We start from the raw sequence: 17,482 nt of genomic DNA, 5'->3' as shown, positions 1-17,482 counted from the left end.
GTGTGTGTGTATATATATATATATATATATATATATGGCTTAAATTCCCAAGAGAATCTATTTTCTGAACATTCTGTTAGGCAATTGCTTAACTTTTAACTTATTTGTTTGTGTGAACACATTGCCTGCAGCAATGGTCAGACTTTTTTTTTCAGTATTTGAATACTGCCCTTTGAGGTGTTCTCCTTAGCTTGTATTTTGTTTTTATCTTTGGTGTAAGGTAGAATTTTAAGATGAATATAAAGGTCCAAGTTCTTCCTTTTCAGATATTAATAAAACATCTGTTCACATGAACTTCCCAGTCAAGTGTCCCCAATCTAAGTTTCATGTATCTCTCTCCCTCTCACTTAAATATGGGACTTTAGAAGGGTTTTTATTAAATTTTTTTCTATTAAATTTTATGTTCAAGTTTCCATCCAGAATTCCAGTCATCAGAATTGCCTTGAATCTTGAGTCTATAAGTTAACTTATAGTTTTTGGCCCAGCTTTGTGTCAAATTTAATAATCATCACTTTAATATCTTCAAGCTACTGTTCAAAAAACACTGAAGAGGATGTAGAGTTAGACCTTTGTGATACTATGTTAGAGAGCGGTCTCTGTGATTACAGAACACAATTTTTATTAGGATACTTCAGTGAACTATAAATCTACATAAAAATAATATTATCCAGGCATATCTCACCAGCTTCCCCCAAAAAAATATCACGGGAGACTACTAACTCTATTGCCATGATATTTGTATCAACTAAATCATGTCGATGCTATTTCCCTAATAATCCAAATTTTAAATAAACTTTCAAATAAGGAAGTCAGTTTGGCCTCTTAATAATTTTTAAAAACACATAAATAAATTTAGCTAATATCATAACTATACTCAGTTTAGGCTGTTTCTGCATCGTGGTGAGATGACCTAGCTGAAAAATGTACAGATCATTAAAACTGCTCAGATGTTTTAACTTTTGTGAGACCAAGTGTTTCAGGCTAGGTTCCTCAGAAACCAGACTCTGAGACAGAGATTAATGTGCAAAATGCTTACTAAGTATTGCCCTTGGGCTCAATACCTGTGGAAAAGTGGGGAGTTAAGCAGGAGTGGGCAGGATCTGAGCTGTAATTAAACAACAACAGCCTCAGCTTATTCCTTAATGAAATATAAAGCTAGAATGGTTCTTCAGAATCGTGACCCTTTAAGCCAAGACGGCCAGGCCCTTATATTCTCACATTAATCAATTATTATTAGTTGTCTGCTGTTGGAAGCGAAGTGACCTTGGGTGAGGCAGCTCTCTGCTATCAAGGAGAGGAACTACCAGCTGAGGATTATCTGCTGGTAGCACTCCCAGGTGCTGGGCAACAAGCCCTTCGTTGAAGGAAGTCCGTTTACTAAGCCCTTCAGCAAACCACGTTTATTGCCTCTTCTTACCCAGTGTCCCAGGAGACAGTCAAATGGTATACCCTAGCAAGGTCAGGACTCCAGTGAAGAAATAATTCAATTAATTACTTGATTGAATCAGCCAAATGATTGATCCAGCATCTCCATGTAGAAGCAGACTCCTTTTCAGTTTGTCCACCCATTAAATAAATGAACCAGAGGATGTATGAATCTAAGCAAATGATTATGAATCTAAGCAAATGACTTTTAATTGACAAAGCAATAAAATTAAAATTTTGGTCAGAAAAAAAGTTCTAGTTAATACCTAGGTCATAGATATTCAGTTCAGTCTCCCCTACCTTCTATAGGATAAATAGTATAAAAAGAGTTCAATCTTCAGAAAAGACCACTTAAGTGATCTGAAATCTTCTTAAAATATATTCAGTATACTATAATTATTAATGCAGAAAAATGGTAGAAAGAGATTACATAAATATGGTTGAAACATATTTTTCCTTCTGTTGAACAGAAAAGTCTAATAACCAGCATGTCACAGAACCTATTGATTATTTCTGACACTTAGGATTTGAAGACAGAGCTATTTTGTAATGCAAACCATTATAAAATAAATACTGTTTGATATTAATTATTGCATAAGTGGGTGAACAAGTTTGAAAGCTGTAAGTCTTGTTCTTAATAATTACTCATTTTTTCCACTCCTTAGCTCCAATTTCTTGTTCTGCCTCAGTTGTTTTCTGAAAATTCAATCCAAAAAACCCTGAAGGGTCAGTCATTTTAATAAATACAATCTTTAAAATTATCAAAAGAAGCAACAAAAAAGACAAAAACACTAGCAGTCTATCATTTTCAGTTATTGGATGACAAGCTTTTGGTTACAGTTCTCAAGAAGGGCAGCTATGGGTTAGTAACCATTTGATTTAATTAACTAATCTTAATTTTAATTGATTAATTTAATTAACTTTAAGACATCAAATGGAAAGGTCTATTTTGCTTCAGTTCAACACACAAATTCTGAACACTTTTGCGTAGTTTTAGAATCTCAATATAGTAGGAGCTTAGAGAGAATGGGAATCTGGTCGGCAAGGAGTCTGGGGAGCTAGACTTGCAGCTGAATTTCATAGAAAGCATGCTGTTTAACCTGGATTTTATGTCTAATTAGGGTGTGAGAGATAATGGAGGAGTTGGGGAGATGATTAATCATCCGTGGCTACTTCGGCGTTGTAACTTGCAAGCCGCTATGTTAGGTATTGCTCTTTTTAATATAATTTTAAAAACACAATTTCTCTCTTTAAAAAATTAGCATTTAGTGTATAAAGCGGTAGTGGAAAAGAAACTATAAGAATATAAGTCTAAAAGCTAAGGGGGTAAAAAAGAATGAAGATATTACACCTACTTAAAAGGATCATAATCTATCAGAAAAAATGGCATTGGAGATAGACCTTAAAGCATGGACTTTAGAGAGCTTGATCAGCTTATACCTATAATTTTTTATGACTTTATTGATACACGCAAAAATGAAATGAAAATTAGATGACAACTTGGGTCAAAGAAGTAATGACAACCATCTCGCAATGAATCAAAAGCTTTCAGGGTTAATAATTTGACTATTCCCCTTTATACTTGATTTTATATTTAGTGTATACAGGTATAGTTTTATGTGTCCATGAAGACAGTTCTGTAATTACTACAGTAAAAGTAGCATCTCCAATGCTAATTTGATCCTGATCCATATCTGATGATATTTTCAAATATCTTTTGTGAGTTAAGTCAAGAGAGTTTGAAAAATATCATATTTTATTTTAAAAATTACCTGTCTAATGCTTTATATGGATAAAACTAAAGTGAGTCCAATTTTGTATCTAGGCCAAGAGGTGACTTCAGCAGGAATTCTGAAGACCCAAAATGATGTGACAGTGAATTATGAGTAGTACCTACTGTGGCAACACTTCAGCTAAGATGAGTGTCAACGAAGTGTCAGCTTTCTCATTGACTCTGGAGCAGAAAACTGGCTTCGCTTTTGTTGGGATTTTGTGTATCTTCTTGGGACTTCTTATTATCAGATGCTTCAAAATCCTGTTAGACCCATATAGTAGCATGCCTTCCTCTACATGGGAAGATGAAGTAGAAGAGTTTGATAAAGGGACATTTGAATATGCACTTGCCTGAATGTTCCAGCTTTACAGTTTTTAGGGTTATACTGCTGGAACACATGATGGACACAATTGTAATTTCCTTCAGTGTGCTGGAAGAAGCTAATTTCACTCACTAAATTCAATAAATGTGTGTCGTTAATAAACCACTGTTGGGATTTTTCACTTTCCTCTGTCCTCACACTGAGTTTTCTAATGAATAAGTAAGTAAGTAAGTAAGTAAGTGAAGTTGCTCAGTCATCTCCGACTCTTTGTGATCCCATGGACTGTCACCTACCAGGCTCCTCCATCCATGGAATTTTCCAGGCAAGATTACTGGAGTGGGTTGCCATTTACTTCTCCAGGGGATCTTCTCAACTCAGGGATCAAACCCTGGTCTCCCACATTGCAGGCAGATGCTTTACTGTCTGAGCCACCAGGGAAGCCCTGCATCTGCTCCTATGCAACACCCAGACACCCTCTCTATACTCACTCTGGCTCCCTTGCTTTAGAGAATTAGGTGTCAAAGATAAGGGTCCTTCACTCCAAAGAATAAACAGAATATATATTTCCTAAAAATAGCCATAGGTCAACAATGTTCACACAAACCTTACAAGTAACCGCAGGCCATAAAGATTCCAAAATACCACGATTTGACCCTTTTATTTCTTCTTTTTCTAGAATCTCTTGCAATAAAATTCCCTAGCTTGGGATCATAGTGATACTCCCTTCCCCTCCCCTTTTATAAATAAAATTACAGAAGGAGTTTTCATTGTGACCTAGTGGAAATAAGAAGTCCAGGCTCCATTCTGCCACCATTATAGCTGTCAACCTTGGCCAAGTCATCTCATCTCTGTTAAGTTCAGCGAAGAGGTTATCCAGAGACTTTTTAACAACCTTTTTAATTCTAGTGCCTTGTGAACTCTACAAATATACCTGGAAACTCAGGGAACTGAGATGAATAAAGATTTAAGATGTCATGAAAAGTTCTTCAGTTTAGGAGCCCAAACTCTGAGATTTTAATTCTAATATTTGTCTAGCCAAGAACAAGCATTATGACCTAAAAAGTTATCCAATGGGAACTTAAGTCCCACAGCTGTAAAACAAGGATAAAGAAAACTATTTTACATGTTTTGCAGGAATTCTGGGAGGACCAAATGACTTATAATGAGTGGGAAAGTAATTTGAAAACCAGAAAACACTGTTTAAATATACCTTGCCATCATTATTTATTATCCTTATTGGTAATTGTTAAAGAGATTATCAAACCTTAAGAAGCAATGGTTAGATGTTAAGTTATTCAACCTCCCCGGTATTCATTCTCTTCACTTGATAAATTAAAAATAAAATTACATAATTCTAAATTATTTCCAACTACAAAATTCTATCTATTGTAAATGAATGGAGGAATGCACCAGGAGATAAATAATGCAAAAATATTTGTGTCACTTGAGAATACAGACCTGCCATACACACCAAAAAAAAAGGATTAATACGTACTGAAAGTAAGGACTAAATTAAGTTCTTTCCATTTATTATGCAACTTGATACTCTGATCAGTCCTTTGAGTTTGGTACTACTATTTCTATTTTATTATTTCAATTTTACAGATGAGGAACTGAAGCTCAGAGAGATTAAGTAACTTTCAAAGGTCACCAAGCAATGGAATGATTGTATTAGAAATTAAACTATCCTCGAAATCATAGTCATTGTTTATAGATATCATGCTGTACATTCACTGTCCTCAACACTTCTTCTTGCCTATTTCATAATATGATTATTGCCCAGGTCTATGGCACTCCAAAATCAGCTTTTTCAGTGAGAATCCCTGACACTTTTCATCTCCTAGTAGATTTAGAACACATCTGTGCTGGCTATAGATTTTCTGAACCAAACTCACACCTTAAGGAGAGTCTTTGAATCCCAGTATGTACTGGAGTGTCAACCTAGGATACTTTGTATCCAGTTAGTAATTTGGTCCAGAACAGGTCACTGAGCCAAGTCCGCTGGACACACTGAAATCTATAAATGTCCATGATCCTAGTCATCTCCTTAGTGACCCAGACTTTTGAAGTACTCACTAAGATATGTCCCCAAGTATCAGATACTCCATTTGTCTCCCAAGGAAGACACCCAACAAGACCTTTCATTTTGGTGACTAGATTTGTTATGTTAACAAGGACAGATCTTTATTTCAACAAGGAAAAAGACTCCAAAAACCAAAGATAAAAAACTTTGTAAAGTATGAGCATTATTTCTGAATATTCAATACCCATAAACTTTTCAGATATTATCAAACCTGCCTTAGCATTATATTATTTCTAATCCTACTAAAGAGAAATTCTTTTCACCAAAAGTGTCTTCATTCACATTCATTCAGGGTTATTTTGTGCCTTAGACTATTTTGTGCCTTTTGGGGTGGGGGGAAAGCTATGGGAAGGAAATGTTAGAAGGAAATATTTGGCTCTGTATTTTCAGAGCCAAAAACAATATGATATAAAAGATGGTTACAGCATGGAGCTCATGGAAATTTCATGAAATTCTAATCCTTTTAGGAATAGATGTTCAATGTCATAGTCAGATTATCCCGTAGATGCCAATTCCCAAGAGCCCTGGCAAGGAGGACAAGAAAAAAGACAGAGAGGACCTCTAGACAGTTTTCCCCTGTTACCTTACCTACCTGTCTGAAAGGCCTTTCCAGGTTGGCTTTATGGATGGTGTAATTTCATCCATATCCCCTAAACCATCTCCCATCTGCTCCAGAATGGCTGAATCCCCTTAATGGAGAACAAAGACTTTCATTTCACAGTTAGAGATAAAAGGCTTTGAGTGAAAGTGTCTAGTTGATGTAAGACTAAAACCAAAACCAATTCACACTACACTGTAGTCAAGTAGTTAGTCAGCAAGAAAAAAGGAAATTGATGGCTATCAGAGGCAGTCATAGTCTTTGGTAGAGGAAAAAGGTTGAGGAATAAATAGATGGGCTCCTCAAAGAGGGCTGGAGTTAAGGGAACAGTTGAAGGAAAGGGAGGCCAGAGGTGGCAGAAATACTGCAGGTAAGTTCATAGCCCCTGTCCAGGGTGAGTGAATAGGAGTTATTTTGGGTCCCAGCCTCATCTTAGCTGATCTAAACAGCTGGCTTCACTCAGCTGAGTCTGAAATGCAACTACTCCCTTTGTCTATTATATGGGAAGTCAGAACCCTTTGTGGAACAGATAAATGCCTTGCACCAGTGGCCTTTAAGAGCAAAATGAGTTATAGGTCTTTATCTTCCATGTAATTCTGTCTCAATTTCTGATACAGTCTCATGACATTAGCCTGACTTATTAACATGACATTATCTAAGAGCCTCTAAGGCATTTTACATAGGTACCTGTAGACCTCTTTGTACAATCTGATATCTGTTCACCTACCATTCCTCCTATTTTAATAGACATAGTACCTATCCCAACCTCTAATGATTTACCTCAGACCCTTGGATGTGACTGCAAAAGTCATCAGTGAATTCTAAATATTGTCAAAATAGTAAAAGAAAACACCAAGTGCAAGCTGGTGTTTTCTGAAATTAGCACATTAATGTTCTACACAAACTTATTTAACTCTAACATTAAGTCTACAATACAGTAGTGTTCACAACTGCACTTTACAGGTGAGGAAGTTAAGGCACAATGAGGCTGACTAACTTGCAGAGTTCACATAGACAGGAAGGGACAGGACCAGGATGTAGATCAAGCGCACTGACTTCAGAGACTTTCTCCTGCTCTCTGTATCACACCACAAGTGTGCTGCTCAGACAACTGGAAATCACCGGAATCGTTTCTAATAAAACATGAGGAGGACTCCTTCAATCATCCTGATCGAAAACCAATGACAGAACCTGCATGGAGGAACTCTTTGTGCTGTCTTAATAAGCACCACCTCACAGATTTGAGCAAAACCTTTCCTGCAACAAAACTCAAAACCCAGTTTTGATTTGAGAAAAAAAAAAATGTTTTGCCAGGTGGAGGTTAAAAAGGTCATTTAGCAGTGCCACTGAAAAACTTACCCATAGTTTGATTCCTGCTTAAAAGAGCTTTCCCCATTAAGTAGAAATAATTGTCAATAATAAGTCATTGATCATATTCTATCTGCTCATTTCCCATGAAGAGAAGAATCAAGATAATATCTACCATACACAAGATAAAATCATCTCAAATACCATTTTCTAGTTGCAAAGTATAGACATTATGTTTGGAGGCCTATATTTTGCTGCAAATCCTGAAAAATAGGAGGTCACTAGGAATCATGTGAAATGAGATGACAAGATTCTATTTATCTAACCTCAAACAACTGAAGCACGGTTCATATTTTGTTGGATGATTGCTGTTGAGCAATTCATGAATTAAAGAAACTATTTGTCTTCCTGTCTAAAGGGATTAATGGTTTACTCCTGGTTACAAGTTGATGTAGAACTCAAGGTTCTTCTGTGCTAATGGCTGGGTGGTATTATTTCAGGCCAATCATTGCTTGGTCATCTTTTTCAAGGAAGATTTTAGCCAATAAGAAGAAACCTAATGTTTGGGGCAGTGGGGGCGGGGAGTGAGAGCTAAGTGGTTCATATATGCCTGGGTGATGCTGAAGGCTATGATTCCTGAGAAGAAGGCTCCCAGGTGGTAAGGTACATATTTCTGGGCAGGGTAAAAAGTATATTTAAAATTATGCTGTAAAGTGGATTCTGAGGAGTAAAAGGGAGGATGTCAAGGGCTATGAAGATAAGTGAGAGGTTCCATAAAAACTAAAGAAATAATAGCTTCACTTATTATTTCCCCAGGAATTATTACTTGGAGTTGAAGCTGAGATTTTTTTTTTTCCTTTAATTCAAAGAAATAGCTGCTGGGGAGAAGCAAGGTTTTTTTTGTTTGTTTGTTTTTTGTATTTATCTATCTTTGTTGAATTTTCTTTGAAAAGCCAAATTTTAGGATATCAATACAGGTATTATTCTAATGAAAGAACATTCTAAAATGGGATTATATTGTGGATTGTGAAAATGATTATGTAGTCTATCTATCTCACAGTCAAATAAAAACCTCTCAAAAATTGAGAATATTTCATTAAAGGGAATCAGTAGAGCATAATTATTCTGCCTAAATATAGCATATAACTTTATTAAGGACTAAGATGTATTTCCTTACCCTGAATACTCCTGTTTTTTAAAGATTCCATAATAACATTTGTTAAACAAACAAATGTATGAACAAATGAAATATTTTGAAGACTAGTAAAAGATCCAAGAATTCAGAGACATCTTGACAGGATATATTTTTATAACCCTACAAGACCTTGTCTTTAGAAATTCTAGAAATATTTTAGAAATTTACTCATGATGTAATATGTGTTAATATCAATCATAATATACTTTCCAGTTTCCACATTTAGTACTGCCAATGTACTGTGTTTCAGGCTGAAAATATTCTCATTAGTCTTCACTCAATTTGTTTGGTAGAATTTCATCTTTTCTAAAGTCATATTGAATCCACCTGCATTAAGTACAAGCAAATACTAGAAACGCAGGTGGCATTTTAATGACTCCATTGGAAATTCTGTTTGCTGAAGCACGTCCCCAGTTATTTATTACAGGATTTAATTGCTTAGGTAACTAAAGTTCCTAAGTGTAAGTGTTAGTCACTCAGTCGTGTCCAACTCTTTGCGACCCCAGGTACTGTAGCCCACAAGGCTCCTCTGTCCATGGAATTCTCCAGGCAAGAGTACTAAAGTGGGTAGCCATTCCCTTCTCCAGGGGACCTTCCCCACCCAGGGATGGAACCCAAATCTCCTGCAGAACTTGCAGGCAGATTCTTTACTGTCTGAGCTACCAGGTTCATAGACAGGTCATTTTTAAGGAAATGAATTTGAAGTTGTTAAGTCTTATGAAAGAAAACTGTTCCCTCATACCTCAACCCTACTTAAATATATGTATGTTACCTAGAACAAGATTAATTTTCTCTTTTAATGACAGCTTTGAAGAACATTCTGAAGATTGTATAGGAGACAATATATCAAGAATCTATTTGTTGCGTTGTTCTAGGACAAAAGTCAAGAGCTCCCTAATGTAGCACTTCAGTGTCTGTTTTGGAGAGCAAATCTACACATATTTTTAAACAACCGTAAAATAGTCAGCTTAGTGAAAAATCTATTTGGAAGATGTCACTGAACAACTCTTCCAATGTATTTCTGGATTCCACGCCCAGTAATACCAATCGCTTTCAAGTTAATGTCATAAATGAGAGCCATGAGAGCAGTGCGGCTATGAATGACAATGCTGATCCTCCACATTATGAGGAAACCTCTTTTGGGGATGAAGGTCAGAACAGATTTAGAATCAGCTTTAGGCCTGGGAATCAGGAGTGCTACGACAATTTCCTCCAAACTGGAGAAACGGCTAAAACAGATGCCAGTTTTCACGCTTACGATTCTCACACAAACACATACTACCTACAAACCTTTGGCCACAACACTGTGGATGCTGTGCCCAAGATCGAGTACTATCGCAACACCGGCAGTGTTAGCGGGCCCAAGGTCAACCGACCCAGCCTGCTGGACATTCACGAGCAACTTGCAAAGGTAAGCTTAAGGGTACAGACAAGTATCCTCCTTATTCCTTCAGGTGATTCCCTGCTCCATACGAACCTTATAAATGTAAAAGTGTCCAATGAAGAATTCTATGGCAAGCTGTCCATCTTACTCATACAACTGTTCCTAGTTCCCGATTAACAGAAGATACACAAAAAGTGTTTCACAAACGTTTACTAGCTGGGAAAGAGAACTAAAAAATGAATTCTGAAAGCTAGGCAATATGTGGGATCTTGTTTACAGTTATTGTCTATTCAATTCACACTTGGTTAAGCATGTCAAACTGAATACTAAGCTGGTTTCACATTGGTATTAATGCCTCCACAACAGTTGTTTAAAAAAAAAAAAAAAAGGAATCACTGGTGCCTGCTGTAGTGAATACTGTGCAAATAGACTTTAGAGCATATGGGTATTTTTTATATTCTTTAAAGAGAGAGAAGACATGTATATGATTCAGCATTTTATCACTTCCTCTTCAAAACCTTGCCCAAGGTTCCTGCAGGCACTTAAGCATATAAAAGTAACTAAATTAAACTTTACTAAAGAAGCAGCAGAAGTGGCTAAACTTTTCATTATTTAAGGAATATGGCCAAGCTGTTAGAAGCATGAGGCAGCACTTTTTCTAATCTTTAGCAAAGCATGTAAGCTTAATAGATTTCTTCTTCTGTAACTTGTTCTAAAATATATCGATGCACTTTATTTTCCTGCTCATCTGGAACATAGTTTGGAATGAATAGCACTCTTTATGTGATATCATTAACTACTATGAAGAATAATTATTTGTCTCATATCTAAATGCACTCTATTTTTTGCCTAGGGTTTAAGGTAAGGAGAGAAAAATGGCTGAAACAATTCTTTTCATATACATTCATTCATTCAACCTTTTTTAAATTAAATGATTGTCTACTCCAGGGATTCTAAGAATACTGCTAATACAATTCTAACAAAGGTGAAAAGCTCCCCTTAGTTTCTGCTCATCTTTCTTACCTCAGGAAAATCCCTCTCTATAACCAATTCCCCTTGGCTGCTCAGGATCCTGGACCCTGGGTCCTAACTCTGGAGACTGAGCAACATGCAGAGAAAGAGCTATGCCCTGTCTCTTTACCCCTCTCCCCACCAGACCGTACTTGTGCGGTGTACTATATTACCAACATTCTGCTAAATGGCTGCTTTACTTATAGACATAAGGTTTAGATCTAATTTGGGATATTTGGTGCTTTAATCAAAAGACATTAGCACTGTAGTGGTTTTGGACAAAATGGCAGCCCTGAGGAAAAACTGTTAAGAAGCCAGGCAATTTGAAGCTCCAATCAGACTAAGGTGTCATTTTCCTTTTCTATGTGAGAGAAGGGGAAAGGAGAAGAAAGAAAAGGGAGAAGGAAAAGAGGGAAAAGAAGGTTGAAAGAAGGGGCACAAGGAGTTTGAGACATGGGAAGTGCAGAAAGAAATTTAGAACATTATAAAGAGATTTTGATTTATCCTGAAGAAGTAAAACAAGCAGACTTGAAATTTTATTCCACTGTTCCCTACCTCATTACACATGATAATTTTTAAAACTGCATACTTTGTTACAATTGGGATCAAAATTTTAATATTCTCACTCCCTTCTCCAACTTACAACAAAAGAAATGAAAATGTTAACTCCTGGGATTCTCCAGGCAAGAATACTGGAGTAGGTTGTCATGCCCTCCTCCAGGGGGTCTTCCCAACCCAGGAATTGAACCAGGGTCCCCTGCATTGCAGGCAAATTCTTTACAGGCTGATCTACCAAGAAAGCCCCTATTAAAAGCGAAATGGTGTAAATTCACAGTGTTCTTAGGACTGATATTCCATAGAGAGGAAAGTGGCTGATTTATAATTTCCAAAGCCATGGTTTACATAAATATTTATATAAGGGGAGAAAAGCTCTGAGGGCACTATTGTTAGAAAACTGTCTGAATAACTGAACAGGAGAAATGCCACAGCTGCATTTGACAGTTTTGATGACTGTCTGAAATATTATTTTTGAAAAGATGAGACTAAGGGCTTTAACTTGTAGTATTTTTCCTCAGATATGAAGGAATGGCAAATTAAATACTTTAAAAATTAGATTTAGTCTCAATGCCCTGAATAATCATTTTGAACCAGTATAGTTATTCTTTTTGTGAACTTGATCCTCATTTAAGGTGAGTGCTCAGTTGCTTCAGTCCTGTCTGACGATTTGCAACTCTATGCACAGAAGCCCGCCAGGCTTCTCTGTCCATGGGATTCTCCAGACAAGAATACTGGAGTGGGCTGCCATTTCCTCCTCCAGGAGATCTTCTTGACCCAGGGATCAAATCCACATCTCCTGTGGCTCCTGCATTGCAAGTCAATTTTTACCACTAAGCCATTGCTTGAAGACCCTCATCTAGGGGACTTCAGTTTGATTAAATCATGAAGAACTATGCACATAACCAAATTGGAAGCAGAATCTGAATATAATCAGCAAATCTACAATGGGTACATTCACACAGCAAGGGCCATTCTGGTGTTGCTGAACTTGTGAACACCTGTTCCATGTGTTCCACTTCTGCGCTGTCCTTCAGACATTAACAGTCTGGGCCTTCTTCAATTCATTTCCTTCTTGCTAGTGAATTTGATTCTGCTATTCCCCCTGCTTTCCTCCCACCTCCCAAATAAAACATGAAGACTTGCAGTATAAAGTAAATATGCTGTCACCTTCTCGTGGTCCTTGACAACTTTATGGTAGTTCTTCAAATCACAAATAGAAATGATCACTAGAACAAATGTTATATAAATATACTCAGATGTGTCACTGATTTTGTATGCAAAAAAATAACTTTTAGTGTTTACTTAAATAATTTAAAAGTAGAAAGTAACTGACATAGTATAAGTTAAGAGAGATTTTTTTGATCCCTAATCATGCTTTTAAAAGCCATATAGGAATGGTACATTCATACTAAATGGCAGAACATACTTAGTCAGAAATCAGTTGGATTTTGTACAAATCCTGATTATAGCTTCCAAGCTGAAAAAAAATTACATAATAAGCTTGTCCTAGTAGGTAAAATGAAAAATAGGCTTGAAAGACATTATTTTAAGTCTCTATCTTAAATAGAACTCCAGGAGTGATAGATATTGACAGAAATTGTAATCCCAATGATTTGATATCATAGTGCAGAAATCCTTTTCATTTTCTGTGTAGTAAAGAGCTAAATGCCTATACTGATGGCCATGAATTACAGACTTCTGAAAACTCTGGTTAAAAGTAGAGAAAAATTACTTCATCCCTTACTCACAGTACTGTACAAGTTGTTGTTCAGTCGCTAAGTTGTGTCTGACTCTTTGAGACCCCTGAACTGTAGCACACCAGGCTCTTCTGTCCTCCCTTGTCTCCCCAAGTTTGCTCAAACTTATGTCCACTGAGTTGGTGATGTTATCCAAGCAGCTTATCCTCTACCACCCCCCTTCTCCTTTGCCTACAAGTTATATAATATCAATTGATTTTGCAGGATGCGTATAAATATTACAGTTTATATGCAGACAAAGTCTAGCACACTGCTTATAATGAGTACAAACTTAGTAAATGATTATTAATGATGGTCATGGTAATTTTTATACCAGATAATTTTTAAGTTTTATTTAAAAAGTAAAATGCACACTGAAAAACATTTAATAAATATTAAAAGTATATATACTGATTTTTCTTCTTTGATAATAGCTAGAAAGCCATTTGTCATTTTTTGGAGGTCTGAAAAAATCACGTATTTTATACTAAATAAAATAATTCAATCTTTAATCATCTACAAAAATCTAGTAGCAATTTACTTAAACCACATGTGATTGAATCTTTACTAGTTTATCAATATTGGAGGGGGGAAAGTCTTTTATCAAATGGTCTTTCTTTCTTTCTTTCTTTCTTCCCTTTACCTTTTCTGAATACTTAACACACAGGTAAAACTCTTGGTAAATAAATAATTATTCCCTAAAGCTGTGTAATTTAAAATGCATTTATTAAAGGTTGTGGGTCATCATTTACGGTAATGGAGTGTGAACAAACAAATTAATTCAAAGTATGGAGGAAAAAACTGGTTTCAGGCAGCAATCATAAAACTTTGAGTCTTTGAGACTTTGGTCCCAAGAACGTGCACCATCCAGGAGTCTGCCAGCCCGCTGTTATAGCTCACAGCCATGAAGTCCTACAAATCCTCGAACTGAAGTGCTATTCCATACTTTGATGATAAGTTAATTTATAATTGCTGTTTGGCCTTACAAAGGAGGCATTTATTAAAGAGTGAAACCAGGTTTTGCTCTGCCATGTTAGAAGACGAAGACGGCAAACAGAAAAATGATTTTGCCTTAGAGTAAACTACTTCAAAGTAAGATTTTTAGAAAACCCATTGGATTTAACCTCATTGGCAGTATCCAGGAAAGGTTAAATAACTTGCTGGAGGACAAGCACTGAATTAATTGTGTAGCCAAACTAGATTCTGAGTCTCCCAGTTTGTATGGGACAAAGATTTTTCAGTTTCCGCATGACAGCAAGGAATGGAAATGGATTCTACTTAAGAATTTGCTGTCAGACCTTTATTATCCATGGAATAAATATACATTCAAGGGATTTTTCCCCACTGTGGTATAAGTATATTTAAAACTTTGAGACTCTAGCAGGTAGAACATACCTAAGAGAGAGTTATAGATCCTACAGTGACCCAAATTTCGAATAACTTAGAAGATAACTGCTTACTAATTTTTTTATATAATTATTTCCTTGACATGACTTCATAGAATATTATTTTTGTTGCACATTGTAATGTCCTAGTGATAAATTGAAGAACTGTTAAACTGTGACCAGAAGGGCATCCATCAGATAAAAATGTTCATTTAAGAAGAAATTTTAGATATTTTATTTACACTTTAGCCTACTTTGTAAATGCCTTTTTTTTTTTTTTTAACAATAATTGGTAGTCTAATCCAGATCTAAGGGTCAGAGTTACCATTAGAATTCATAGAAGAGCAGAGCAATTTCCTGGACCAAACCCTCAAGTTCAAGTTTAATCAGGAAACATGGATTTTAGTCCCAAGATTGCCTTTAAAAAGTGAGTGACTAAGGTTCTGTCTCATGGGCTCCCTAATTAACCCAGAAAAAGGAAATTGCTTTCTCCCTGACTGAGTAGCTGCTGATGGTCTGGCCATGGGATCTTATTAACTAGGATATTGACAATTTTGAAAGTTTTCTCATATCAAGTCAAATAAATGAATCTCCTAACCAAATAATCTCTTCAACATTCATGAATATTTTAACACATTCCTCAAGTCCTCACTCTCATTGATTTTTCCAGTTACACAAAATAAAATTTACATTTGACCTACTCAGCTGCCTTACAAGTGTAGAATCCTTTCAAAAAAAAAAATAGAATTTTTAATTGACTGGAGAACAACTTCAAGTATTTCACCCATCTGAAATTGACTGTGTTGTATAGACATGTGAGATCCAATATAATAGCTCTAGCCACATGCGGCTATTGAGCACTTGAAAAGTGGTTAGCACAAACTGAGATGTGCTATCATTGTGAAATACACACTGGATTCAGAGACATGGTATGGAAAAAAAGAATATAAAATATTTTGTTAATATTTTTATAATGATTAGTGCTGAAATGATAGTATTTTATACAGATCTATTAAGTACAGTATATTATTAAGACATTCTGTGGTTGAGCTCTCTCCTATAAGATGGGGTACCCTTACTGCTAATGAATATCTATATTGCTGATATGGAACATAAAATATTCTACAAAAATTAAATATATTTTTTAATGTAAGGATCCATATCTGAACCCAAATTACTTTACTAAATTCTTTTTTTAACTTTTTTTTGAACTAGCTACTAAAATTTTTTTAATTACATGCATGTCTTACATTTGTGGTTGATACAGATCACCAATTTCTGCCCAGCTCAGCCTGTTTCTATGGCCTTTGTTTATCCATACTTTATACTGATATGAGTATATAGTGTCAGTTTCAATTATTTGTTAAGTAGGGATTGAGTATGCTCACAATGAGAATATTTCTCAAATAATTCAGAAATAATTTTAACTATCACTTTCAGTTTTTTCCTAATGCTGTCAGAAAAGAATAAGATAATCTTACTTGTGAAACATTCCCTTTCTATCTCTTATTTAATGTGGCCTGCACAGAGGAAATAGTGAGAAATGGAATACCCAATAGGGAAAGAAGAAAAAAGAAACAAGAGGCAAGAATGGATAAGAGATGAGTTTCTCTGCTCTTAAGTGGTAGAGATTGGGTAGCCTTCAAGTCCACTTTATGGATTCAGTACTGTTTATCAATGGCCTACTCTATGGCAGGTCCTTGATTTGGATTAAGAAGTAACTCACATCTCCTCCAGTTCAGTTCACATACAATAACTCCTATCACGTATTACATTGGTTATCAAAGTGGCATAATAGTGTCATGAAAAAAGTCTTATAGAGAACAAAATTGGGAGAAATCCTTGCTTAAAGGACTTCTAGAAAGAGACAAAAGGTCAAAATCACTTGACTAAACAGCCCAGATTAGGGTCATCTTACAATGGGTATTGGAGAAGGCAATGGCAACCCACCCAGTACTCTTGCCTGGAAAATCCCATGGATGGAGGAGCTGCTAATGGTATGTCCTAAGTCACTTCAGCGGTGTCCAACTCTTTGCAACCCTATGGACTGTAGCCCATCAGGCTCCTCTGTCCATGGGAGTCTCCAGGCAAGAATACTGGAGTGTGTTGCCATGTCGTCCTCCAGGGGACTTTCCCATGCTAATGGTACTGCTGCTGCTGCTGCTAACTTGCTTCAGTCATGTCCGACTCTGTGCGATCCCATAGACGGCAGCCCACCAGGCTCCCCCATCCCTGGGATTCTCCAGGCAAGAACACTGGAGTGGGTTGCCATTTCCTTCTCCAATGCATGAAAGTGAAAAGTGAAAGTGAAGTCACTCAGTCATGTCTGACTCTTAGCGACCCCATGGACTGCAGCCTACCAGGCTCCTCTGTCCATGGGATTTCCCAGGCAAGAGTACTAGAATGGGTGCCATTGCCTTCTAAAGCCCAAAGAAGCAAGAACCCTTGAGCATGGCAAGAACAAGAGCTTCAGTTGTTCCCAAATAAAGTCCTTATAAAGTTGTTCTTTAATACCATAATCAACTGCTGAATCTAAAAGTCTTCCCTAATAATTTCAAAATCCTTACTGGGGAAGATTGCTTTTGGGGAGCTCAGTCGGTGAAGTGCTAGACAGGCTAAATTAAGTGGGCACACCCGAAATTATTCAGCCAAATCTAAAAGAAAGGCTAGAAAGTTGTTCTTAACTTAAAAGAAACATAGCTA

At 36.4% G+C, this 17,482-nt stretch overlaps 2 protein-coding genes across 5 annotated transcripts in view; both read left to right on the top strand.

The window, feature by feature from the left end:
- CTXN2 (cortexin 2) overlaps nucleotides 1-3,747 on the top strand; it is a 5,995-nt gene extending 2,248 nt beyond the window's left edge. The window contains exon 2 of the mRNA XM_010839544.1: nucleotides 3,251-3,747. Within this exon, the coding sequence (XP_010837846.1) occupies nucleotides 3,308-3,553 (246 nt within the window). The 5' untranslated portion in view covers nucleotides 3,251-3,307 and the 3' untranslated portion in view covers nucleotides 3,554-3,747. The remainder of the gene's footprint in view (nucleotides 1-3,250) is intronic.
- A 4,340-nt stretch (nucleotides 3,748-8,087) lies between these two features.
- The window catches only part of SLC12A1 (solute carrier family 12 (sodium/potassium/chloride transporter), member 1), an 88,520-nt gene continuing 79,125 nt past the window's right edge, over nucleotides 8,088-17,482 (top strand). For 3 of the 4 annotated variants that reach the window (XM_010839541.1, XM_010839540.1, XM_010839542.1), the window contains exons 1-2: nucleotides 8,088-8,173; nucleotides 9,512-10,116. In XM_010839541.1, the coding sequence (XP_010837843.1) occupies nucleotides 9,697-10,116 (420 nt within the window). In that variant the 5' untranslated portion in view covers nucleotides 8,088-8,173; nucleotides 9,512-9,696. The remainder of the gene's footprint in view (nucleotides 8,174-9,511; nucleotides 10,117-17,482) is intronic. The other variant, XM_010839543.1, reaches the window with a different exon arrangement.

This window comes from Bison bison, unplaced genomic scaffold, assembly GCF_000754665.1.
Source record: "Bison bison bison isolate TAMUID 2011002044 unplaced genomic scaffold, Bison_UMD1.0 scf7180017864118, whole genome shotgun sequence".
In the NCBI taxonomy this organism is placed as follows: Eukaryota; Metazoa; Chordata; class Mammalia; order Artiodactyla; family Bovidae; genus Bison; species Bison bison.
The sequence above is the reverse complement of the archived record's forward strand: the minus strand, read 5'-3'. Positions and strand labels throughout refer to the sequence as shown.